At 43.0% G+C, this 26642-nt stretch overlaps 1 protein-coding gene across 1 annotated transcript in view; it reads left to right on the forward strand.

The window, feature by feature from the left end:
- The window catches only part of PSMB7 (proteasome 20S subunit beta 7), a 60387-nt gene that overhangs the window by 29147 nt on the left and 4598 nt on the right, over window positions 1-26642 (forward strand). Inside the window, exon 6 of the mRNA XM_027616815.2 lies at window positions 2317-2375. Within this exon, the coding sequence (XP_027472616.1) occupies window positions 2317-2375 (59 nt within the window). The remainder of the gene's footprint in view (window positions 1-2316; window positions 2376-26642) is intronic.

Consider the following 26642-nt stretch of genomic DNA (forward strand, 5'->3'; position numbering starts at 1 on the left):
TGTAGCATTGTTTCTAGGCAGGAAAAAGAGTCCTTTTTGATAAAGGAAGAATTATATTGGGAGGAAAGTATTTTTCATTCCTTAAAATATCGGATGAAGCTAAGCAGAAGGAAATATATGTGCCCAGGAAAAATAAGAATAAAATTAACTTATTTACAGTGAACTGCAAAAGAAAGGATGGCCCTAGAGAAAAAAACAGGGCTATTAATTTTTAAGGAAAAATGTCTTTTATGGTAAGCTTGGTTTTCTCTTTTGAAATAATTACAGTTTTCCACAAAGTTGTTAGCTCTTAGGTTACCCACCTTCCCCTGTCTTTTTTTAATGTTTATTTCAGGCCTCTGGTACATTTACCCTTGGCTCTCCAGAGGAAGATTCTTGGACCAGATTGGATAAGGCAAGCCTGCTGTTGGGCGCTCTATAGGAGCATTTTGTATCTAGAAGTATTTTTTTCTGAGCTTTCCTTATTTGCAATGTTCTTGTTTCTTCATGACAGCTGTCCTTTGTTTTCCACACAGAACCAGCTTGTTTTTTACTAAGTCTGGGACTAGTTCTCACCTGTGCCTTAGAACAGAAACTTGGGTTACTTTTTCCTCTTGTACCCTGAATCTCAGAGTAAATGTGTGACTCACGAAATATCGGTGGACTTTGACTCTATTTTCAAATTTTCAGGGACACATTTATTAACGAAATTCAAAGGTTTGGCTGGCTTTGGTGAATTTGCTCTCGCTTACATGCTGGTTTTATTTGGGTGCACACTGGTTTTATAGCTGTTTAAGTTCAATCTCCTTTCCAAAGAGTTTTTAATATCTCTTTAGATTCCCCCCTTTTTTTTAAAGGAAAAAAAAATGGTAAGAGGGGAAAATGGGGTTGCCTTTTGCTCCCAAGCCTAAATGAATAGTCATTGCTTGTAATACCGGTCCACACTTGACGCTTCCTACTGCTTTAGATGTGATGTATCCGGTGCTGTGAAGGTAATGATCCTCAACCACAGCAATATTCCATAACAGGAGTATCTGTCATATTCATCGGGATTACCATGTTCATTGATTTGTGTCTGTAAATCTGCTGTTTCTACCCTTTAAATTTGATCTATAATTGGACCTCCTTAAATGGTTCAGATAAGGTAGTCTGTATTTTCTCAATACAGCGTGGCTGTCAGCTTCTCCTTTTTCATTATACATTCAGCAGACTTGATAAAATCAGCAGGACACCTCATTTGAAACTGTTTAATCGCTGCCTTTTTCCTTTGCTAAAACCATTGAGGTGGTCAAGCGATGTACACAAATCATTTTAAATAGAAAATATGGTTTTCTCTGTGACCCAGCTAAATAGATAGTGTTATGCAAAACAAGTTAAAAAGTAATAAATGCCAAAAAAATCTTCTAATTGGAGTAAAAAATTGTGGGCAACTCTATCCTCTCTCCAAAAGTAGAGTATCCTGAAATATTGCCAGGACCCTGTAAAGACAAGATGATGGTTTTCTAAAGATTCTCTGGTTTCTGAACAAAGCAAGTTTAAATTTTCAAATAGTGCTGAGCTGCCTTTTACATCCATTCAAAGGGAGCCCACACTTATTTGTAACGCCTTTATATCCTACTTTTGTAGGGAGAAATCTGTCTGTTAATATCTATGTAGCATAACCTTTCAGCCATTTGCTATTGTGGTAATAAATTTTTGTTTCTTTGTCTGTCATTTTGTCTACTCAGCTGTTACTCTTCAAAGTACGAACTAAAAATAATAGCTCCAAATAAATGCCACATAATAAAGTGTTTTACAGTTGAAGCTGGAATAACCTGGTGGCTGCAGCTTGCAGTCCTATTACCATTGCTGGGGCTGTAGTTTCTTCCCCGAGTGTCAAGGTGACTCTGCCAGGGCCAGCTCATTAAAACAATCTATCCTTTCTAACTGGCGTGGTATTTAGCGCTGTGCCCAGCAGCCTGCCAAGGCCCAGTTGTGGAGCACAAGACTCCCGGGATAGCATGTATGAAATTATGTGGCATTCACTTTTTGAAAAAATACAAATTCTCCATAACCTCATTTTCCTGCTTCAGCATTTTATTGTGAATAATTTACAGTTACTCCTGTCAGTAGTGAACGTAGGGCCAGTTGCAGGCTTACCCGAGACAGTGGTAAGTGTGACTTGAGGCTTTTGAGGGCCATTGTTTACCTGGTTTATGTGGCCCATAGGATTAATATTTACACTGTGTTCGAGTGGGACACTGGGAGTGTTTTGCCATTTTTACTGCCCTGAAGTAAACTTGAGAGGGAGAAGCTGGGAGTCGATAAATAGACTAAAGATGCATCTTTTTCTTTCAGGTTCTGGCTCCTTGGCAGCAATGGCTGTGTTTGAAGATAAGTTTAGGCCAGATATGGAGGTATGTAAGTCCCTGCAGTTTTATTTTCTGTCACATGTTTTTCCAACTCTGTGTCCGACATTTATAAATTGATTGCCGATTCCTCCAAAGCTTGTACAGCACTGTTGTTAGTTGGAATCCTCTTTGGCACAGGTAACTGCGTTTGCTGAGAAGACCGGTTGGTTGGGGAACTTCATTTTGGAGTGGCCCTGCCATGCCGTCCCCCAGGCTTGGGGAGCCAGCACTGCTCAGCTTTTTGTTCTGGCCTTTGGGCTGTCTGGGGAATCTTACTGGCCGTAGATGCTGCTGCAATGTGGAATGTTTGCTTGTGCACTCAGCGTTCTCTGTCACAGTATCTCAAAACGACGAGTTTTTTTGTTTTCTCACCGAGAATAGAGAAACTATGTATGTCTTTGCATGTCACACAGACCTGGTCTGAAAATGGGGCCGCTTAAAAAGCCCCTGTAGATTGTTCTGCATCTGGAAGAAAATGGGGACAAGATCGTATGTATGTGTAGTGGACTGTTCTCAGGGTGACGGATCTAATGTCTCAAATATATTTGTAGGAGATCCTTTATTGTGTTTTCTTTGGTGGTAGGGGAGGGTGGTACCTTCTGAATGGCCTTCCACCTGTCTGCTTTAGTGATAGAGGTACCCCCCATTAAGCAACCTCCCCACCCCCAGATCTCCAGGAACAAACCCACAGGTCTTCCATTGTCACTTTTGAAGGAGCGTTCAATATGCTTGGGTACTTCATGGTACCACATTATTCCTCTGCTGTGCTTTATCCCTGCTGCTCAGCCAGCTTGTGGGCACAGAGGTCCTGAAGTCAGCCTTCATTATCTGCTCTTGGTTTTTTGATAGTTGTTAATTTTGTGATGGTGCATATCAACTTGTTTCAACAATCAATAGGCTGTTTATGAGTGGTTTACCCTATTCTTTAATATGTAGGCATCTGCTCTTTCTGCCTTTGCAGGATTGTTTTGTTTAGATACCAGAGGATGTCTCTGGGAATTACTTTTTGACAATGCTTTATGCGTAATCATCTTTGGAGGAGATTGCATATTTAAACATTCTTGTTCTTCCACCAGCTCATTGTCTTCAGAGCACCAGCTGTCGTTGGAACTCTGAAGCTCTCTCTGCCCTTTAGGTTTGGGCCAACTGCCCTGAGAGCCAGAGGATGTAGGGTTGTGGATGCTGCCCAACCAGGACAGGGGTCTCCTGCCAGAAGCCTCTCTGCCCTTGGTACATGAGGTTAGCACACATAAGTGACGTGGTCACTGATGGCTAGATTGCTCTCCTTTCTTGGACATCTGCCAGAATTAAAACCTGTGACTAAATAAAGATAGAATTTAGCTAGGTGTTTTGTAGTAAAAATAATAGTGTCTTGCTCCAATTAAGAATAGTAAACAGGTCCAAGTATCAACTATAAATGAGATTAGGATTCTGTTCTCATTTCTCAATGTGAAAATTTATTCCCATATCAGCATTATTTTCTTTTTGGGGTTCTTAAGCACAGATAAAAAATAAGATCTACTAGGTCACTTAAAAAGAAAAAGAAAAAAAGGTCTCCCGGTCTTCAGACTAAAGGAGAGAAGTTCCCGAGGCTTCACAAATCCATTAGAACTAATGAAGGTATGGGGAGAAAGACTGACGATTTTTGTTTAGAAAATCGCCTCAGTAATGTCAGGCCCTCCTTTAAACCACATTAATCTTTTCAAATTTTCTTGAAAGCTTTGTCTATTTCCAATTGATTGGAACCTCCATATGTTAGAGAAAAATGAGAATTGCAGAAAAAGTTGAAAGCAAGAGGTATATTAAAAGTGACTTAACACTCTGCTAAAGTAATTTTACATTATTCAGAGTTTAGATTTGAGGTGATTCAAAGGCCATGAATTTAATATTGATGTGATTCGAGGGAATAAAGGGAAATGTGATCATCCCTTCAATAAAATTTGTGGTATCATCAGTCTGAAGAATGTGTTCCTTAGATCAATTTTAAATGCAACTCAGACCACTTGATGTTCTGTATCAGCTGTGAGACCTTGAAATAGCCTGGCCAAATTCCCATTTCAGATTGATTAATTAATTTTACAATTTCATGTGACTGGTTTTGGTCACGGAAGTTGAAACTTGACGCAGACTGACAGTGAACAAAATCACTCTATCATAAAGAAGGTAGAACCTGCTTCTTCGGTGATGTGACTTTAAATGTAAATAGAAGGCAAATAATAGTATAACAACTGTCAGGAGATAATACTTAAAAAATCTGAAGGGTTGTTGATAGAGACCAAAAGAATTTATTGTAAAGACCACGCCACTAACGACTGGCCACCTTGCTTTTTTGAGGGGAAGATTAAATGATGGACTTTCAATGGGAGGCTGAGACTGGCCGGCGAAGTTGAGAGGATGAGTTTTAATGAATTCTTTGTTGTGAAAGAGAATTTGGCAAGGTGTCATTTCTGGCTCTGCATTTGCATAGAACTTGTGGAGACATTTTGGTTTCAGATTTCCCAACTTTATTTTCCTTCTTTCCAGGAAGGCTTTCTGTCTTTCTGTGACAAGAGGCCCTCCATGAAATTTTCTTTCTCACCTCTTTTGAGACTGCAGGTTGGATGGCTGAATCTGCTTATTTCCTTCCAGTATGAGAAAGGGTTCTAGACATGTCTCACACAGAAACCCAGGCGGGCACTGCCGCCTCTTACATCTTACGTGGATTGCCAGGACAGTAGCTTCTGCACACTTCACAGAGAATTGCGTAAGAAAGGGGCAGTTTCAGGCTATCGTAATTACGTATTCTTTGCCAAACAGTGATTTTTAGTCCAGACTCATTCAACAAACTCTTGGCTTTATTGTTAAAACAAATCAATTAGAGGTAGCTCATAGTACACCCCTCCTTTTCTTTCCTTCCTTTCTTTCTTCCTGCCTCCCTCCCTCCCACAAACCTGTGCCTTGGAAGTGTTGCTCCTAGACTGCAGTTTTTCTGGAATGAAAGTCCCTGTCTCCTTAAAAACCTTTACTGTGTTCTCATCATCTTTAGCTTCATAGTCCAGTGTGGTAGCCAGCAACCACATGTAGCTATTGAGCATTTGAAGTGTGTCTGGTCTGACTTGAGAGTGCTGTAAGTAGAAAATGTACATCAGATTTTAAAGACTTAGTACAAAAAATTTTAAAAATATATTTCATTGGGGCATTTGGGTGGCATAGTCGTTTAAGTGTCCAGTTCTTGGTTTTGGCTCAGGTCATGATCTTAGGGTTGTGAGATCGAGCCCTGCATTGGGCTCTGTGCTCAGCGGGGAGTCTGCTTGGGATTCTCTCTCCCTCTCCCTCTGCCCCTCCCCACCATTGGCATACATGCATGCATGCATGCTCGCTTTCTCTCTAAAATAAATAAATCTTCAGAAAATATGTATATATTTCATTAATGTGTGTATTCATTGCATATTGAAACAGTACTACTTTAAGTGTATTGGGTTAAATAATAAATTATTAAAATTTAATTTCGCTTGTATTTATTTATTTTTAAGATTCTACTTATTCACTTGTGAGAGAGCTTGCGTGAGCACGAGTAGGGGGAGGGGCCGAGGGAGAGGAGAGAGAGAGAATCTCTTGCAGACTCCGCACTGAGCGTGGAGCCTGACGTGGGACTTGGATCTCACAACCTGAGCTGAAACCAAGAGGCAGACACTTAACTGACTGAGCCACCCAGGCACCCCTATTTTTACTTTTTCAAATGTAGCTACTAGAAAATTTAAAACTATGTATGTGGTTCACATATTTCTACTGGACAAGCTAGGATAGTATTGTTTCTTGAACTTGTCCTTTGCATATCACATTTAAGGTTTTTGCCATATCTAGGTAACACCTGTACTATTATTTTTCTTGAGAAATTTTTAAAAAATTAATTCACTATTTTATAAATTGAGATAGCACTTACATGTAATAAAATGCACGGATCTTTACGGTTAGATAGATCTTGGCATTTGTAATTCATTTTTTTCATCAGTTCCCTTTCTCTTCTTCCCTACAATCACTTCAGTTCAACTTTTTAAGTTAAATTTAGTTTTTAAATATAGTTTAGATCTGTGAATTCCTGGGTTTGGTGTGTTGGTTTTTTTTTTTTTTCCCGAGACACATGAAAGTGAGTGCACACTATTAATATAAATAAAAAATGTATTCATGTATCACCCATCTTGTGCAAGCCCAGGAATATGAGTAGTAGACTTTGGGAAACCTAGGGCTACATCCCACTCCCCCACAGCCCTTCTTGCCAGCTTGCTGCTGCTGGATACAGGGTGTACTTGCTTGGCATTGAATCCTCACTGCCCGTGTTGGCCGGCAGTGCCCTCAGTTGCTTCTTCATTTATTTGTGTCCTTGTACACACGTGTCCCATTGTTTTATGGATGTTTTGGGGGGCATCTTCCTCACTTGCCCTTGATAGAGGGAGACCCTTGTGCGCAGAGGCCATGAAATCATCTCTGTTCTTCAGCTCATGTTCAGTATGTGTTTGTTGAGTTGAGACAGGATAACCCTGCGCTTTATAAAGCAAAATCTGAGTCATCAAAAACCACCTGGGAAATGGAGGGGACTTTCTCTTCTTCCGATTTGGAAAGTGCTGAACGTTTTTCTGAGATAACAGAGGAAGATAATTACTACACTTCTCAAGTAATATACTGCATTGGGGCAGAGTCAACAGAGCAAACACCCCATTAAGTACACAGGCAACACAAAGATGGAGCAAAGGGCAAATGCTCATTGGGAAATTATAGGCCAAAAAGCAGAACAGTGAAACCCAGCTGGGATTCATGAATGGCTAAGACAGGCCTCTGCTGTTTCAGGTTATCTGAGCCAATGACTTGCCTCAGGTAAAAGCCCTGGTTCAGGTTTGCAGAGAACCTGCCAGCTAACCATGTGAGTTTAAGAGACCTTACAGTCTTTACAAATGCTCACCCGGTTATGACCTGGCACTGCTTCAGTGGTCTTGGAATTTTCATTTTGTTGTTTCCCTCCTTACTGTTAGCCTGGAAGTCCTCCTAGGGCAGGAACTGTGCTGCCGCCTTCTTCCTCTTCCCTTACCCCTAGCAGGCTAACTGCTGCGTACGACGGAGTCAACCAGTATTTGTTGAGCGATTGGATAAAAAGGTGTCAAAAGCAACTTTACTTAGTCGTTCCCAGATTAACCCTCCTTTGATGATACTCAGCTGTGATAGAATTGAAGGCATAAAAAACTGTATTACCTCTGATAAATCTCCCGCTTTATTTTTATCAGCAAAGTTGCTTATTTGCTATGTGTTAGCAGAAGAGTGGATTTTGAAATGTGTGAGTTGACCTAATGACAAGGGGTCAGTTATATTAGAGGGTTTTTTTTTTTTTTTTTTTTTGGTGAAGCTGGATTGCACAGAGCCATTCCCCCAGATTTTTTTTCCCCCATTGTTAAAGCTGGTATAAGAATTAAGCCCCTGATCCTGGTTATTACCCACAGGCTAGCTAGACAGGAAACTAGTGTAACCACACTGTGGCCTTTTGAGTCCATTTTCCACTTAAGTATAAGGAATTTGACCAAAATACCTGGAAATACGGTGTTTGCTTTATGAGGGTATCTCGAAAATCACTAAAATTGCTCACATAAAAACAGATTTGATTTTAGGGCAGGGAGGGAATTGAGGGAATCCACCAGATAACTTAGGTTAGTCTTCCTTCCATCCCGTTTCTTTGTAAGAAGGAATGTTTTCATTTGGCCCAGTGAGAAATTTAAACTCTCAAAGATTATAATTCATTAAAACGGGTAGAAGATTAATATTTTGTCTGTCAAGATCAATACTGTCCCCTCTTTGCACTAATTGTCAGAATAGCGTGCGAGGGCCGCTGAAGGGTAGTGGTGTGCGGCAGGACCCTCACATCACAGGGAAACGATTCAAAGGCAAACTGTCCTGCACCCTCTGGTATCGACTTGCAAATTAGCATCTGGAATCTAATTAAACAAGCTTAATGAAAGTAGCAGCTGAATGCTGCTGGAAAAGACAATCAGCTTTTTTCCCCCCTCTCTGATACATATTCTGTACTATTGAAGTTGGTCACCAAACACATCGTGTGAGCACAGTTAAAAAAAATTAGCATTTATTTGAAGAATAGAAACTGTTTTTCATTCTGTTATGCATTTGGCATGCTCTGGCGTCCCATGAGAGCCATGCCACAGCAGATAGTGCACAATATTTAGAAATCCATGACAGGCAATAATAGCAACTTGAAAAATTCTTTTGCTAGAATCTCAAGTTGAGAGCTGCCAAAAGCAGAGAGGATCAGATCTGCAGTGGCAGCTGCTGTGCCCTACAGTTAGAATTCTAGACTTTGAAGATGCTCAACTTAAAGAAATGAAGACTGCAGGCTTAGCCAGTTTTTGCAGGTTTCTAGAGCTCTGGCTCCCTGCCTTTTGAAGATGAGTTGCCGAAGCTTCTCCCACTGCCTGAGGCGTGCTAACACCAGCAGGGTCTTTTTTTTTCTCCTAGCCTTAGTGTGTCTTCAGTTGTAAGTAGCACATGCTTAGTGCCAACTGTGACGGTCCTTTCTCTGGTCACAATACCGAGGGGTGAGCTCTTACCCTCTACCCTTCAGAGAGGAGCCACGAAGATAGATGGTGACGTATACAAGTGCCACTTCAGCCGTCTGATTTATGGAGTCCTATTTCATCGCTCAGCAAGTGCTGGCCTCTAGAGAAGCCCTTATAGATTGCTAAAGATGTGAGCAGCTCTCACCCTGAAGGCTTGTGGTTACCTCACAGACGTGATGCCAAACACCTAGCTACCGAAGAAACAGAATTAATCTGTCATCGCAGGCAGCTATAGATCCACTTTAAATAATGAAAGAATTCATACCAATGTGGTGTCCTGACAGCAAATCTTAGAAGTAACTGTAGTGGGGTTTTTTTGTTTTTATGTCTGGTAGTAGCAAGACACTGAAGTTACAGATTCATTTGTGCTTTGTGAGACAGACCGTAGTGTACGAGAGCTGCAGTATTTTGATTAAAAAGAAGAATTTGTTCAGCTCGGCATGGAGACTGGTCCCGAAGGAGAATACAGAGCATGGGTTCAGTGTGGTCAGGTGGAAGGGGAATGGAGCTTAGGAGCTAGAGGATCGGGCTGTGAGTCTGTTTCCACTGTCCTCGTGGCATGACTCAGGGCAAGCCACGGCCCCAGACTGTTTGTCTAGAAGATGGGGATCTAGAGACCTGCCTGGAGGTTGCTGTCAGGATTAGATGTGGTCTGTAAAACACCTTATATGGTGGCTCACACAAAACTGGTTCTAAAATATGGCAGCTGCATCTGTTTTTCAGTTCTTCAGTAGCAGGATACAAACATCCCATAGCAATGACTAATACGACCATTTGTACTTGTGTCAGGCTTGGAGATTATAGCATCATACAGGTAGGACTCTTCTTTTCCATCCGAAAGCTTAAAATCCGGGACAGACTTATGTAGAGGTCATAATAACAGTAGAGGAAGCCTTGTTGGACACATACCAGAGGCCATGGAAGTGTTTGCTTTTTTGCTGGGATGGGGGAGGAGGTATTGAAGATACAGTAATCGTGGTAGCCGGTGCTTGTTGAGTGCTGGTGCATTGCGCCGGACTCTGTAGCTTTCTCGGCATTCTCTCCTTTACTCTTCAGTAACTGTGTGGGGCCTGTACTTTGTTAGCCCCATTTTGTGGAGAAGAACAGGAGGCTGTGGGGAGGTCAGATAAATACCTCGCCCCAGGTGTGCACACAGCTTGCCAGTGATGGAGGCACTGTTTGCCTCCTGCTTGGTCTGGCTTTAAAGCCCTCCGGTGTGATCCATCACTGTGCCACTCTGCCTCTTTGCTAGGCCCCCGGTTCTCTGACAATAGAGTGGGCAAGACTCTTATTCCAGGTGAGCTGAGGTCTGGGCTGCCCGGGCTGTTCCTTTTGTCTGATGAGGTCTCGTGAAGACGGCCGGAAGCCAAACAAACGTCAGCACAGGTGCACACACCTTGTCGGTGAGCCCAGTGATTGCAAGGAGCCCAGGAATAGAAAAACACAAGAAGTTAGAAATACACAGAGATACTGGGAGATACAAAAAAGTCACTTGGCTATGAAAAATATTGTTTTCTTCTCTTTGAATTCATCAGACTTTTTCCTTTTAACCCTCCTTCACCCCAAATACCTTTTGATTGGTTCCCCCCCCAAAGTTTTCAGATATTCACAGGAGAGCTGTTTTCTCTATAGCTGATGTTGAGATGGCATAGACCTCTTCAAATTTAGTAATGAGACCAAGAACTCCTTAAGTATTGGTGAATGGCATTTGTCCATTTGAGGCAAATCATGAATAACTTGAACAAAAATAAAAAAAATAAGCAACCCTATCATATTTGAATAATGAGGTGCTCTTTTTTTTCCCCCAACTGCCAAAACTTTTTAATCTTCGTCAACAATTGTTCTGTCCTCCGTCTTATTTAGGTTGCATCTGTGCGACTCTGAGCTCAGGAGCCCTGACAAGCGGCATATGAATTCTGTATTCATTAGTGATCTGATCCAAATGCCTCTGTCCCTGCCACGGGGGCTCAGGTGTGGAAGCTGCTGGCTAATCCCACCAGCTGACATTCAGAGGTTTAATGACTCCATAGGAAGGTGACCACTCGCTGGGAGGGTTGCTGGCGGAACCCACACAGCAGACAATGGAGATCAAGGAGGACTATCAGTGTTGAGCCGAAGCACCTTCCTGTGTGACTTGAACCCTCTTGGCATCAAACGGAGTTTTAAGTAAATGCAAAGAAAAAACAAAACACAACAAACAAAAAACCTGACCTTCGATAGCTCTCATAAACAATGGTTTTTCTGTCTGTGTGGATATTGACAGTGTTTAAGGCTGTTTTTCTTGTTGCGCTTTAATGGGTGTCAGCTTAATGAGCTGAACTTGACGCACTTTTCCTAATTTTTAGATTTTAAGGTTATATTTGTCTGGTTGCTACATCTGTTTAGGTATCTTTGTCTGGGAAAAATATAGTTAGAGCCAAAATTCTTTATTATTAAATGGTTTTTTGAGGGTCTGTGCTGACATTTGTGCTTATTGTGATCTCTAGCTTTGAAAAAATACTATTAGAAAGTGAGTTCTTTGACTTGTGACATGTCACAGGATGTTTTGACTCCTCTAGTCTAAAAATGTTGGTTGCCTTTTTTTAAATAGTAGCTTCATCAAGATATAATTTATATCCATACAACTCAGCTACTCTAAGGGTGCAGCTCAGTGGTTTTAGTATATTCTCAGAGTTGCACAACTATCACCACAGTCAATTTTAGGACATTCTCATCACCCTCAGAAGAAACCCCATACTCATTAGCAGTCACTCCCCATCTACCCTCAACCTTCCTAGCTCTGGGCAACAACTTGTTTCCCTTTGTCTCGATAGATTTGCCTTTTCTGGACATTTCACCTAATAGGAATCATAGCAAAAGTGGTCTTTGGTGACTAGCTCCTTTAATGTATAATATTTTCATAATATTTCATCCATGTTGTAGCATGTATTGTTACTTCATTCCTTTTTATGCTTTAATAATATTCCATTGTGTGGACATACCACCTTTTATTTACCCATTCATTAGTTGATGGACATTTGGATTGTTTTCACTATTATGAATAATGATGCTGTGAACATTTGTGTACAAGTTTTTGTGTGGACATGCATTGTCATTTCTCTTGTCAGTCCCTTGGATTGGGATTGCTGGGTCATATGGTAACTCTGTGTTTAACCTTTTGAAGGTCTGGTTTCCAAAGTGACCGGGTCACTAGATGTGCATTAGATGTAGTAAGTTGCGTCTTTATTGTTGGATCAAAAAAATGTACTACTTTTCCTCAGTAATTTTCTGTCTGATTGTATTTAATGTAAAGCAGTAGGGTTTTTTTTTAAGATTTTATTTGTTTATTTGAGAGAGAGTGAGAGAGGGAGCGTGAGCCGGGGGAGGAGCAGAGGGAGAGGGACAAGCAGACTCTGTGCTTAGCTCGATCCCACGACCCCGAGATCATGACCTGAGCTGAAATCAAGAATTGGACACTTAACCGACTGAGCCACCCATGTGCCCCAGCATTAGTTTTTTTTGTTTTTTTTTTTTTTAAGATGTCAGAACCCAAAATTATAATCCTGGGGGCACAGTGTAGGATTATTATTATTATTATTTTTAAAGATTTTATTTATTTATTTGGCAGAGAGATAGAGAGAGCAAGTAGGCAGAGAGGCAGGCAGAGGGAGAGGGAGAAGCAGGCTCCCCGCCGAGCAGGGAGCCCGATGCGGGGCTCGATCCCAGGACCCTGGGATTATGACCTGAGCCGAAGGCAGCCGCTTAACCGACTGAGCCACCCAGGCGCTGCCCCCCCCCCCCCCCAGTGTAGGATTATTCTTAAGTAGTGATTTCCAGTGGCATTAAACAGTTAATTTGAGAAGTGAACAGATACTGAGGTTGGCGTTATGATTCCATGGGTGATTCGGAGAATCACTTTTAACCTTTAGAATAGATGATGATGAGAAGACCCTGTTGATGGTTAGAGTTTTTCACCAGACGCAATATTTTGAGTTGTCCCCCATTTACAAAGTGAGTTTGTTCTCCTAAGTTGGAGTCCACTAGTGAGCCAACTTTGGAGAGGCAGGAAAGGACTTTTCCTAATTTTTAGTTAAGTTTTATTAAGTTAAGGTTTATTCCCTTGGATCTTTTCCTTTTGTGATGTTTTCTAAGGCAGATGGGAGTTTTCTTTGGTCTTTCTCCTGATAATTCAAGAGCAGGACTTTGCTCCCTCTATACAGAGTTTGGAATTTCACAAGTAATTGCTTCTTTCTCTCTGGTTCTGTAGGATTCCTTCATCTTCCTGACTTAGGAATGCCACTTCAGTGTCTGTCTGGCTGAGTCGTGTGTCTTCCATATCTCTCTGTCTTCAGACCCTCAGTTAATGGTGTTGGCTGGCTATTGTTTCCACCCTTGCCATTTTATTCTGCCTCTGATACAAGTTGAAATTCAAAGTGGGGTATTTTGGGGAAGGGGCAAAGAAAATTTTAGAAAGTGTCTTAATTCTTCCCATTTAGTTTCAGGAAATAAAAGGGGGTTAGATGGGAGGAGACCCGGCAAGAAAGGTATAGTTTACCAAAATCTCCAGTGAGCTAGGAGTGGATTCCTCTGGGGGCCAGGCCTCTAGAATTCAAGTGTCAGCAGATCTGAGGGAAGTGACCCTGTGTAAAATTCGAAGTCCTCTACCGCCAGATCTCCACGGCACGCCAGGGGTACTACAGGCGCTACACTGCCAGAGTTACTGGCTTGGGCAATTCTTTGTTGATTTTTCTGCCAAAAATCTTTCTGTGCAAAATTTTTTTCACATTATGCTATGTACACACTGAATTTCATTTTCTTGTAAAGTCAATATGTTATCAATCAGCAGGTACTTATTGGGTACCAGCTGAATGCGAGGCATTACAGTATACTTGGTGCTGCGATCCAGAGGCAGTATTGCAGGAGGCCATTCTGTATGATGGTGGAAATTCCTTATACAGCTATGGGCAAAGTAGATTGAAAAGGAGGGATTATTTTACTCTGTGGTAGATAGGTAATTATTTATGATGCATTTCTTTGGAGCAGGTGTTCCCATTTGAAATGTTTTCACTTTACATATTTCCTGTAACTGAGAAAGACAGGGGGAAATACACCATGTAGGAGAAATATTTCACAAAGTACATTGTTTGCTGCACCTGTGGCAAAGATCGAGCAGGCAAGATGTAACTTCTTTGTGACCAGCAACTCTTTAATCAGAGAGAGGCAAGAGCTAGATTCCAGTGTTAAGTAGAAATAAATGTTTGGTGACTTTCAACTATATGGGTAGAATTAAAAGGAAGTTAGTTTTGTTAATAATATAATATTCTACATCATGATATCAAAGAGAAAATGAACTTCTTTATCCATCTCTTACCACCTTGGTCATAGTGGTAAGGGTCTCAGGGACATAATTTAAGACACTAAAAATGTCCCCTTTATCTGTGTTGCCTTTTTCTGCTACTCAAGCATGCCAGGCCAAGATAGGACTGCCTGCCACAGCTCCTTGGGAAAAATAAAAGATACACTTTTATTATTCACTGATTTCATTCCATCCTGGAACTCTTATTTTGTAAAAATTTTGAATTATAACCGCTTATTGAACAGTGGCTTTCAGGACACCCCCCCCCCCCCCCCCCCCCGCCCTGGCCGCTGAATTTCACTGTCAGAAGTAAGGCTCTGTGTCAGGAATCCAGGAGGTCGTCTTTGGTTAGAGGCTGGCAGCTTTTAAACAATGGATTTCCACTTTCTTGTATAGAGGTTAGAGAAATATAAGAAATGAAATATAGGACTGAGTGTTATTGGATGGTAGCTTAGGATCTTATAAGTTTTGCCTTGGCAGGTAATTTGGCATAAATTGTTAATGTAAATCTGGGTTAGTGGTGAAGACGTTATTTTAGTAAAAAAGATAAACTGCTGATTAATTCAGCATAGAACTCAATTACAAATTGAAAGTGTCTCTGCGGGACTCCCGGACCCTAAAGACAGCAGATGTTGAATTGATACTCCAGCATATTTCACAGTGGTATGAAATATTAACATGGTTTATTATACTTGTGTGGGGTGTGATATCAGAAAGGGGGAGGTGGTGGGCATGTGGGTGTGCACAGCAGCCACACGTTACATATTGGCTAATACACGCTCAAGTGTGATTAAGAATTGTAGGGAAGTTTTTTCTTTTTTTAAAATGAAATAACTCTGTGGAAAAATTAAGTGTAAAATACCACTTGGGGCTAAATATTTAAATGTGGTGCCCGTGGTCGTTTATGTTCTACCTGTAAATAAACATAAAACAAAAATGGTAAACTTATGTAAGATATTTAAATGTTAAATGGGACCACTGCTACAAGAAAAGGGGGAACTTGAGCATTTGATCTGTATTTCAATAACTGTCAGGTTTCATGGGCTGGGAAGTTTTCCTGGGCTGCTGTACTATTTTTACCTTCTGATCTAGAACATATGGTAATTTAATAATGCCCCTGTAATTTGCACAGGCAGAGAAGTTTTGTTTCACAGTTTTCATAGATCTGTATCAACTCAAGGGGGGGAAAAGTCAGCAAATATGATGTATCAGAAGATCTGAATAAATGGAACTGCCAATATTTGAAGGGATTAGCAATTTTTAAGAGGCGTGAGAATAAAGTTGGCTTGGATGAGATATTTCAAAGCCATTACTACAATTATGACAGGTTTTTTTTTTCTTTTTTGCATCACAGCCTCGTCTAGATTTTGCTAGCTGAAGTAAAAACTGTTCCAAAAATAGCCAAATGATTATGGTCAGAAGGAACATAGCCTGGATACCTTCTGCTGTTATAAAGGCTTTAAAAAATGGTGCTTTCTCAAAAACATCAAAATTGGCAAAGGCAGAAGGGCAGTGGGCGAAGAAACCAGAAGTTTCTTGGTACCTACATCACCAGAAGAACATCTTTTATATCCCCTTTGAGCCTCCATGAGAGCCTTTATAAACTGTTGAGAGGTGGTATCAGTCAGAGATGTGAAGGGTGGTCTTCTGTTCCATTCACCTAAGTTGTACTGATCTCCAACTGGGTGCCAAGGTCTGTGCCTGGTTACGAGCCATGGTCCCTCCCTTGGTGACATGTACGACTTAGTGGCGTGGATCGGCCTACCAGCACCTATTGAAAGTGCAGTGTGAAAAGCACAAGAAGGTACATCTGTTGGGGGGCGCAGAGGTAACACAGAGGGGAGTTATGGAATCTGGGGACTTTCACATGGCCTCAAAGCGCATGTGACTCCTCCCTTGAATTTTTTTTTGTCCTAGGGTTTGAGGGAGGGGTGGGACAGGGAGGCTGCAGAGAAGGGGAGACCAGGGGGCATCGCATCATGTACAGAGGTGCGGAGCGGGGGTCGGGGGGGAGCTCCTGCTCTTTTTCTCAGTATGTAACCCTGGAAGTTTGGACAGCTGAACATATTGGGAAATAGGAAAACGAAACTCCAGACGGTGTCCAGAGTTGTCTGGGTGGTCATTTCCTGAGTCGGAGTGGCCTTTTAATTAGCATCCACTCTTCAGTGTGGGATAAGGCCGAGCTTAGCATCCCTGTCCCTGCGTGTGAATATTTAGTTTAGAAAGCTGCCACGTTCCATTAGAGGTGGTTGTGTTTGGGCAGTGGGTGCAGGAGTTGTGTAGACTTTTCAGATGTCCTTTGAGATTTCCGTTGCATTGTAATTGGGAGATGCTGGTACTTAAGTGTGTTGTGCATGGTGGAATGTGAGCTTACCTGCTGTAATGAGACCCCAGCAGCATACCTCAGGAAGGGAGTTAAAGTTTTAACCTTAACAGATAATGTTACTTGGGGGTTTCTGTGAGGTAATTTATACTACACTCCCCTAACCCTGAAATGGTGTAGGAACAAAAATAAGAAAATGATATGAAGTTGTGCTAAAATGACATTTTAAAATTCCACCGAGTAGTACAGATTTTGGAAACTCTCTGCAGCAGCCAGTGTGCAGAGCCCAGTCACACCTGGAATGGTTGTCACCCTGTCATCATGTCGTAATCTAGTTTTTCTAAACTTGGAACTGTGACGATACCAGGAGATCGAAAAGATTTAAGGGCACATTTAACTTTGATTCCTTGACAAATACATTGGTTTCTTTTAACTCAGATGAATTGGGGTGACAGCAGCATAAACAGGGCATGATGGAAAGTGCATGCATGGGCTTTGAAGAGGTCTGGGCGTGAAGATTGATTTTTGCCTCTGGTGTAACCCCTGTAGCCCCAATTTATAAAACTTAAACCTCATTCGCAACGTGGGCTTAAGTCAGTACTTGAGACGATTGTTAGTAAATTGCACTCAGGCTTAACAAAAGTTCTCTTATCATCTGAGTACTTCTTGCCCCAAAATGTAGAAGAAAATTAAAGCGCACTTGCCTTTCTTGGTCAGTTTTAGTTAAGATTTACAATCAACAAATGGCCTGATGGGAAAATTCAGTTAAGTGGTATCTTTTTTATTGATATACAGGGTGGTCGAAAAACAATTTGACTCATCCTGTTTGCTGAGAGGTTTTATCCATGTATTGTAGGGAAATGCAGACATTTGAATGTGGTACTGATGCAGTGAATTGATGGGCTATTGCTTTGGGGTTTAATGAGTGTACATTCTACATCAGAGAGATCCATCAGGATGTTCTTAGTTTTACCAAATGTTAACAAGCATGATGAATTGATGGAATGATTGAGTAGCATTATGTAAGCGGTATATTTGCAAATTTGAAGAATTTTAGAGGTCAACTACTTTAAAAAGGTAAACCCATGAGTGGGTTCATCAGTTACACCTAAGGACTAGATGAGCATCATTAGTGATTTTGGAAACTAGTTGTATGGAGGTTCTGTTGTCTTGAGTGATAAAACAAAAAACCGTGGGCTTTTGAGTCAGACAGAACTCTGGAATCTCAGACTTTCCGGTTGTTGGCCATGTGCCTTTGGGTTAGTCATTTTCCCTCTCTGAGCCTTTGTTTCCTGGATTTGTAAAATGGACATACGGGTCATTCCTACCTTTAAGGGTTATTTGGAATAGTGAGTGGAAGAAGTGGAAGAATGTACTTGGCACAGGGCCTGCACACAGTAACCTAAGTTCTTTTTCTGCCTTGTAGGATATAATTTCTAATGAAATATAATAAGTGAAAATGTGCCACTTAGTACAGTTCTTATTGGCATGGCAGTAAATTCTGTATGGAACGTGTTCAATGTGAACACAGGGTTTTATGGCATCATTTTGAATTTCATTTTTGGTACAGGGGCTACTCTCATAGTTGATTTGCTTTGAATTGAGGGTTGAAAAAACAGTACTGAGTTATGATCAGTTGCCCCTTGTGTTGGTGGTTCTGCAAGAGTTAGTCTTTTGGTAATGATGTTTGTGAACATGAGAGAGAGGGGAGAATTGGATCAGGTTAGCACCCATCATGGATTTCCCGCATACCAGCACTGTGCTAGCAGTTTCTGTGGTGCATAGAGGGCTTTGTTGAATCCTCATGACTACCCCAGTGCTAGATGGTTTCAGGCCTCTTCTGCAGATGAGGAAATTGGGACTTAAAAATGTTGACTTTACCACCAGGGTCACATAGTTCCTAAGTAACAGGACTTGGATCTCCTAGGTCTTCATTCTCTTCAATTCTTTTGCTTCTGCTGCCTCCTCCCTCCTCCCCCTAGCCCTACCACTGCAGGCATATTGTGAGTATATCCATCAACTCCAGAAGTTTCTTTATGCCCCTTTGGGAGGCACCCCCCTTCTTCATAAGAACCTTAAGTAACTGAGGGGGCATCTGAAGGCTGTGTGTGTGCCTGGGATCCCAGGAAGAGGTGACCAGCCAGAGGCCTCATGGAGAAGTGTCCGAGTTGGTAGCACCTCACGATCTCCGCTCCCCTCTTTCCCCCTCTCCCCCCATCTGCTCTCTGCTTGTCTGCTTTACTTAGGTCTGTTCACTTCTACTTTCTCATAACTTTACTTTGCAATGGCCAAAACCCTCATGACCACGATTTTCCCTTAGAACATCTTTACATTCTTTTGGCTCTTGCCCCCATAGTTAACCAACCCCTTACATTCTTTCTACCACACTCCAGAGGCAGACAGGCATAGGTTGAGAGCCCCTGACACCAATGAAAGGGCATTTACAAGTTGGCAGATGTTTTGGGTTTTTCCAAACCAGCAGCTTCCACTGGCTCTGCTCTGCCTTTGTCTTGTCCCTTTTCGGTGACACCCGTTAGAGTGCCTACCGCAGAAGCTTACCAGTGTCTGGAACGAGTAATTAAGTTAATCATTGCCTCCTATCAACCTACCAGAAAAACAGCTCCCAAGAAGTTATAAAAGGCCTTTCTGTGATGGCTGGGTTTGTTGAGAGTTGGGTCAGTGCCTGGGACTGATGCTGGCCGTCCAGGCAGCACCCTCCACTTCCCGTCTCCTGCACTACCACCTGACCCTTGCTCCCTTCTTGCCGCACGGGCCTCCCAGTCCTGTTGATGGTCCTCCTGCCCGCCCCTGCTGGCCCTCCACCGTCTCCCTGGGAACATTGTAATCCCCTGCTGTCCTCTCGTCTGCCTTGGGCCTTTACTCCTCTCCTGCCTCCAGGTTACAGTTTCATAAAGCACAAATCTAACTCCCTCATTCGCCAGCTTAAAATTCTCCACTTGCTCCCATGCAGGGCTCCCTGTATGGCTGATGAGGTTCTCTGGTATTCATTCAGCCGCACCTTTCTCCTTCCCGTTGTCACGGTTTTACTCCTTCCATCACTTCTGCCCCTTGGCTTGGCTGCCATATACTTGTATGTCAAGATTCAGCCTCGTCTTCATCACCTGTGCCCCATGAGATCTCTGTACCCCTCTAGTTCTACCATCAGGCCTGCCTCTTAAGACCTCTTACCACATTGTAGTGAGCTTTTCTTCCTGTTTCCCTTCTGGACTCCACACACTTTGGGGCAAGTTCTTTGTTCAGACCTTATTCCCAGCGATTAGCAGTGTCTGCAGAGCACCTTAAGATCAGAGCATTAGTACATGTTTGCTGAACTAAGCTGCCCTGTACATTTCTTTCAGGGGTTTTGTATCATGTGAAACTTGCTTCATATGTGGTCTTTAAACTCCCTCAAACAAAGGTGCTCTGTACTTCCATGGATCTCCTTCTAGTCCTTTCTAATCCTTGTGAGGCTGTAGAAGCAGGATCGTGCAGTGTAACCTAGTGCCCACAATAACCTTCCCACATGTGCCCTGCCCTCTGCCCTGCTTTCTGTCCTCCAGATGTGAGTGTAGCTCTTCTTTTTCATCTCTGTTGTGACCCAAGGAACACATTTACTTTACTTTCCCCCCTCTGTTTCACCTCCAGGAATTTATTGGCAGAGTTATCACTGACCGCTTGAGAGAGAGAAATATTATGAAGATCTTATTACTACCTGGGGCAGCTTGGTTTTCATTTGGAGGATTGTTGAGCATATTTCTTACTCTTTCTTTAAACCTAGTCCTGTTTTTTTCTCTGATTATATTTGATTCACTGCAGCCTTGGAAATATATATTTGTATACACATATGCTGCGAACGCTGATTTCTTCTTCTTGCGGAAAGCAATATGTTCCTGTCTCTCTTGGTCCTTTTCCCTCTGGAAGCCTAGGTGTTTTTCCTTCCCTTCAGTGTCTCAGAATCCAGCAAGACCTCTTACCCACCACCGGTTTTCCCGTGGCAGGGTACGAAGATGGGCTTCGGTGAGACAGGGCCCTACCCCGGCACTGATCCCCAACTCCCACTCAGACCCAGCCGTGCACCCTCAGTGCGTCAGCCAGCCGTTCTAGAGCCTCTGTTTCCTCTGCTCACAGGCGGTGAGGAGGATTAAATAAGTAACATAAGCATTTGGCACAGACCCAGAGGATGTGGTTGGGTGTCCCCTGTTCTCTCACACCCTGGCCACTTTCCTTCTGCCATAGAACTTGCTCACAATTCTGTTTGTAAAGTCCATGTGTCAGGGACATACCTGTCCCCTTACTCCTCTTAACAGCCCCTGGACAGAGGCATTGTCTCTGTTCTCCCAGCGGGCAGCCTGCGGCCCCTGGAGCTCAGCGCTGTGTCCATCAGTGCCCCAGCTGTGCTGCTCTTTTCTTTTTCTGTGGCAGCTGTTTCTGGCCCATCGTGGCTCTGCAACCTCAGCCATCTCCTCTCCTGGCCCTGAGTTACGATCAGGCTTTTGCATCTTTCTGTGATCTGGCACAGGCCAAGTTGGCAGTGGTGTGGTTGGCAATTTCTTGACCGTGAATACCCTCTCCTGTCCCTTCTGAAAACCCCGTAGATCACTCCTGCATGTGCAGCAGGTTTGCCCGTTTTTATTTGCATCGCTCAGATCCTGGGTGCCAGAAGCTATAGGGGATGGAAGTGGCAGCGCCCTCTAGACCTTAAAGACACAGTTACTACTTCATTCCCCACTCTGGGCACACTGAGCACCAGCTGCACCTCAGTTACACCTCACAGTTCCCAGGTGTTCACACCGGCAGGCCGTGTTTACCCAGACTGCTCAAGCCAAAACCAAAACTCAGACACCTTCGCTATTGTCACACAGCCCATTCTGAAAAAATACTAAATTAACCTTTCTCACTGTAAAATACGTGGCCACACATGGGATACATCGTGTCTGTTACAGAGTGCAGGAAGCATTCTGCTTGCGGGGGGAGTGTTTTAAACACTTTTTTGAGCTCTTTAAATTTTATTCAACCATCAGCCACGAATGACTCCTTCAGGCCGCATCAGTGGCGTAGGCAGAACCTCAGCGTGTCCACAGGCCACTACGGGACACTGTGTTTAAACCTCTTCCTCACAGGCGTTTACCTGTCTTGGAGTGCTCTGGGTCCCTGGTCCGCAGTTGGGGCTGGTGCACTTTTGGAGCTACCCCTTTTGGTATGATCCATCTTGTAACTCATTTCACCTTTCAATTTGGCAAAGCCAGGAATGCATTTGAGGTTGATGGTTCATGTTTTCATTTGTTGACATCCACGCCAAGCCGCGTGCTAGCTGCCTGGGGTACAAGAAGGGAGATGGGGTGGTTTGGGTCCTCTTGTTAGAGCCCAAACTCTTTGTCACACCCAGACTTCTAACCTGCTCTGCTGCAGATCATCAGAGCAATAGCATTTTTTTGCTATTTCAGATCAAAGTGACAAAAGATAATGCAGGGTTTTCAAGATGAGTTTGGACTGCTTCTGTTCTCGTTGGCTAAAACTCTTAGTTTTTAGTAAAGGAGCAAACCATTGTGAACTAAATAATCCTTACAGATTTCATAGCAACTAGGAAAACTGATGGGAGCTGTGAGAGGGTCCGGCTATGGTGCCGCCCCCATCTCTATTTCCCTGGAGCAGAGGGCCGAGAGCCATTGTCCCCTGACTCCCAGCATGACGGTGGGACGGAAGGCAGAGGGATGCATCTGCAGTGCCCCAGAGGACAGTAGAGCCAGGGGAGCTCTGTCCTTCATGAAAAAGGCTGTTTTCTTCTTTTTTCAGCTCCTTTAATGCCAGCGCCTTGCTGCATACATGGGCTATATTTTCCAGCCAATAACCAATTTTATTTCTTTTTAATTTCTTTAAAAAATTTTAGATACAAGTCATTTGTTTTAAATGACTTGCCATACACACACATTTTCACATTCCAAAGCTGTCTCTAAAATAGTATGTTAGGTTTTCCATCAAATGCATATTTAATGTTTTGCCTGCCCCTAATGTAAGTAAAACGCTATTTAGAATGCATAACTGAATGGTAGAACGTAGAGGGTTTATTGAAAGAGTATTAATTTGATGCTGAACTATCCAGAGTGCCCATTGGCTGGGACACCTACATTTTATTCTGGTGACATTCCCCATCTAAAAATCACTTAAGTGAGAAGAGAAATTCAATTGTAGCTGTAGACAAGAATAATGTGGAAAAGTTTCTTTGCAGTACTATTTTGGACCTGCACCATAGTGGATGCCGAGGTAATCTATCAGTTTGTGAGTGTCTACAAAATGCAACTCTCTAGATAACAGGTTTAAAGTAAAGATTTAATACAGTCTCCATCTCCTATGATGCTGCAGTGACAGTTTAAAACTCATTCTCTAAATCTCAGCAGACTTTATAGCTAGCACTGGGCCAATATAAAGTTTAATAGCATTACAACACATAAATCATCTTTTAAAGATGCTACTAGTAGCTCCAATATTAAATGCAGACAATCGCCTGTGTTATAAATAATTTATCAAACACCATTTCAGATTAGCCTTCCATGCTGAGTTATTTATTTTAGCCTTTTCTGTATGATTCCTAAGGCACTTTTTGAAAGATCCATTACTGGTCAGTTTAATGAACTTGGGGGTCTGTTTTGTCCCCTCAAGCACTCGGGTACAGCTGTGGTGACCATTACATGGCCGACGTGGACCTCTTTGTGCCTTTTACAAGTGCTGCCCATTTGTCATGTAGCGGTAAATGGAGCTGCACATTGGAGTCCAGGGACACATTGTGCGATGCAGTGATGGAGACAAACAGATAGCTCTATAAAGTGCTGCTTGTCACAGCTGACGTGTACTCCAGTACATCACTCTTATTGTAATCTCACTTAAGAAGCAGGGGTGGCCCAGGGGGCGGATATTCCCAGTTAGTTTGGTCTTTGTGACCATAAAGCAGGAAGTGCTCCTTTTATATTCTCTGAACTTTTAGGGAGTGTGCTTTTTGCTTGGATTAATTATTATAGGAACTTCTTGACAGAACTGTGTGCAGATTTGTCAGCAGGTTTATCTGGACCTTCTCCTCCTGGCCTGGGGTTGGGTACGGGCAGTCACTGCTTTGAGATAAATTTTGTCTCAGTGCTTCCAGAAGCCCTTTGGCTTGCTTTCTTAAATAAGTTACCTTTTATTAAGCAACAACTCTGTGCCAGGCACTATAATAGGTGCTTTCTATACCTTATTGCTAATTCTTGCAGCAGTCCTTTGGGAAATCCCAATTTATCATCGCTGTACTACAAGGGAGGAGAGTGAATTCGGAGAGGTGAAGTGACTTGCCCAAGGTTGCACAGCAGTAAGTAGGAAATGGGATTCAGACCCAGTCTGCCTCCACATCTGCCAGATTAACTTAACCACCAGGTGGTGATATTTTGGCTGAGTGTCTCAAGGTAAAAGGAAGCAGCCATTGGGCCAGAGGGCCATTTTTCTGATAGCCAAGATGAGTCCTGCTGGTCCGTGTGCACACTGAATCCAAGCTCCCTTGTGACTCGCAGCGTAAATCCATAGCAGCTGGCCGGGGGAGGACGCCGGCCTGGCAGCGGGCAACAGCATGGCACCTGGGTCTGCTCAGCTGGGGCCCCGGGCTCTGCAGGGCCCTCATCAGAGCCCCTCAGTAGCAGCTGTCCCCGGGCAGATGCTGCTCAGAACTTGGGTCACCCCGCAGCTTCCAGAAAAGGGAGGTGCAATTTCCCTAGGAAGAAGGAATCCTAAAGGAAGGAACAATGCTTTCTGCATTTATTGTGGGCCAGAGACAGATAAAAATGTGGTGTTTTCCCCATCTCTTGCATTCAGTTGGTGGTTCTTCTTGATGGTTTTCTTAAATATTTGGGAGAACGTGTTAAAGACAAGAGTTGTTTAATTGTGAAACTCCACTATAAAGAAAACACAGTATGAATATGCCCAGCAGCATATTTGCATATGAGTCTAGAATTCTCTGAGTGTGGAAATACGCTGGTAAAAGATAGTGTTTGGCATACGAAGCGTTTCCTAGAACATAGTAGGTGTCTCTAAATATTTGTTGAAGACATTAACTATGTAAGTAATGGGTAGACAGTAGAGCCTTGGTAAATTTTCACCATTGCCCTCTGAGGGTTTTTGCTAGGGGTGGGGGATATGTGAAATAAGACATGGGTTTTGTTTTGTTTTTAAGATTTATTTATTTGAGAGAGAGAGAGAGTGCTAGCAGGGGGTGGGGAGAGGAGCAGAGGGAGAAGGAGAGAGAATCTCAGGCAGACTCCCTGTTGAGTGCAGAGCCCGGCGCAGGGCTTGATCTCATGACCCTGATATCATGACCCTGATATCATGACCTGAGCTGAAATCGAGTCGTACACTTAACCGACTGAACCACGCAGGCGTCCCAAGACATGGGTTTTTAATATTGATCTCTGCCATATTACATTGTAGAAATGTTTAAGTGGTGTCTCTGAGCAATTTGGGAAACACAGTGCTCCCCCCACCTCTGTTACGGAAATGACAGTTGGAGGAACCGCCCGTTGGCCCAAAGACTAATTGGCAACCACCATCCACTTGCCCAGGTTCTGAAGATCCTAGGTGACTGAGGAGTGACATACCCTGAATCAGGGAACTGAGGTCCACTGTCCCCAACTCACTAAGGAGCCCCTAGCTGAGACAGGTTACTTGTGCTGGTATGGTGCTGTGGCATTCTGGCTCTGGAGCCCAGTGGACCTGCTGTTTACTAGCTTGGTGACCTTGGGCAAGTCATTCACTCTCTCAGCTATAGTTTCTGACAGTACTAACTTCAGAAGATGGTTGAGGGCAGAGGTAAAAATGATCATCAATATGCCTGACTCAGTACTTGGCATATTGCGGTAGGTGCTCAGTAAGGTTCATTCAGTTTCATAACATCGAGTCCTGTGTATATGAGATGAGGGTAAGACTGGAAAAAAGATCAGAGACTTGTGAGATTTTCTTCCTTAAGGAATCGGTGGGGAGGAAAGGAATTTAAAAGGTCTTTTCCCAACTTTTAAAAGCCTTTTACACTTAACAGCACATAATGATAATTTTATGAATAAATCAAGCTATACATAATACAAAATTTTGCACATTTTTAATTTTTATAAGTTCATCTATTCACATTACAGAATATTTGCAAAATAGAGGAAGGTTCGCCTGTGATCTGTGCACTGTCGGTATCTGTGTGCCCAGTTTCACTGACGGATATTAGATACGCATGTCTGAGATCGTGTGTATATCTCCGTTTCCTCGGAGTCTTCTCCCATCTCCGTCCCCAAACATAGAGTGATTTGGGAAATTTCAATCTGCGGTCCTAAGTGCAGCCAGCAGGGTTTGTGACATTTACTAGGTACTGTTGGCTGACTCAAGGCACCGGCAGCAGTGATGTCAAAGCAAAGAAAATCATCAAACAGAGAAGGGAAAGGAAGAGGAGAGGGTCGGTGAGGAGCAGGGGAATAAGGGGCTGCCCTACATGCATGCGTGTGTGTGTGTGTGCAAATCTAGACTCTTTTAATAAGAGAAACAAGTTAGAGTGAGGCTGCGTCCGTTAAATTACGGTTGGGTTTTGTCTGTATGGTAGCAGCCATCTCCTCTCAGATGGTTTCTTTGCTTCCACCTTCACCGGCTTTTGGCCCCTTGGGCGCCCCAGGAGAGAATTCTTGATTGGAGGATCCTGTTTGAATGAGTTCTCACGGGGCTGTATATGCACAAGAGAATAACCAGCTCCACTGGCCCAACGTAGGTGCCACTCAGAAAGTGAAAACATCTGGTAAGTTAAAGATCAGACTAACCCCCTAGCTCCTACTGCTGGGTTGCTGAGGATCCCACTTCCAGCAGAGCCTTCTCGATCCTTCTCTGAGTCTGTAGAGGGCGCTCATGTCACTGGAATCCCACTTCGTGGCTTAGGGCAGGCAGAGGAGCAGGAACCCTGAGTGGCTCAGATCTCACAACAGAAAGTCAGCAGATCTGCCCTTTGATGATCTCAGGCTGGACTTTGGGGCGGGTAG

This window comes from Zalophus californianus, chromosome 13, assembly GCF_009762305.2.
Source record: "Zalophus californianus isolate mZalCal1 chromosome 13, mZalCal1.pri.v2, whole genome shotgun sequence".
Classification (NCBI taxonomy): domain Eukaryota; kingdom Metazoa; phylum Chordata; class Mammalia; order Carnivora; family Otariidae; genus Zalophus; species Zalophus californianus.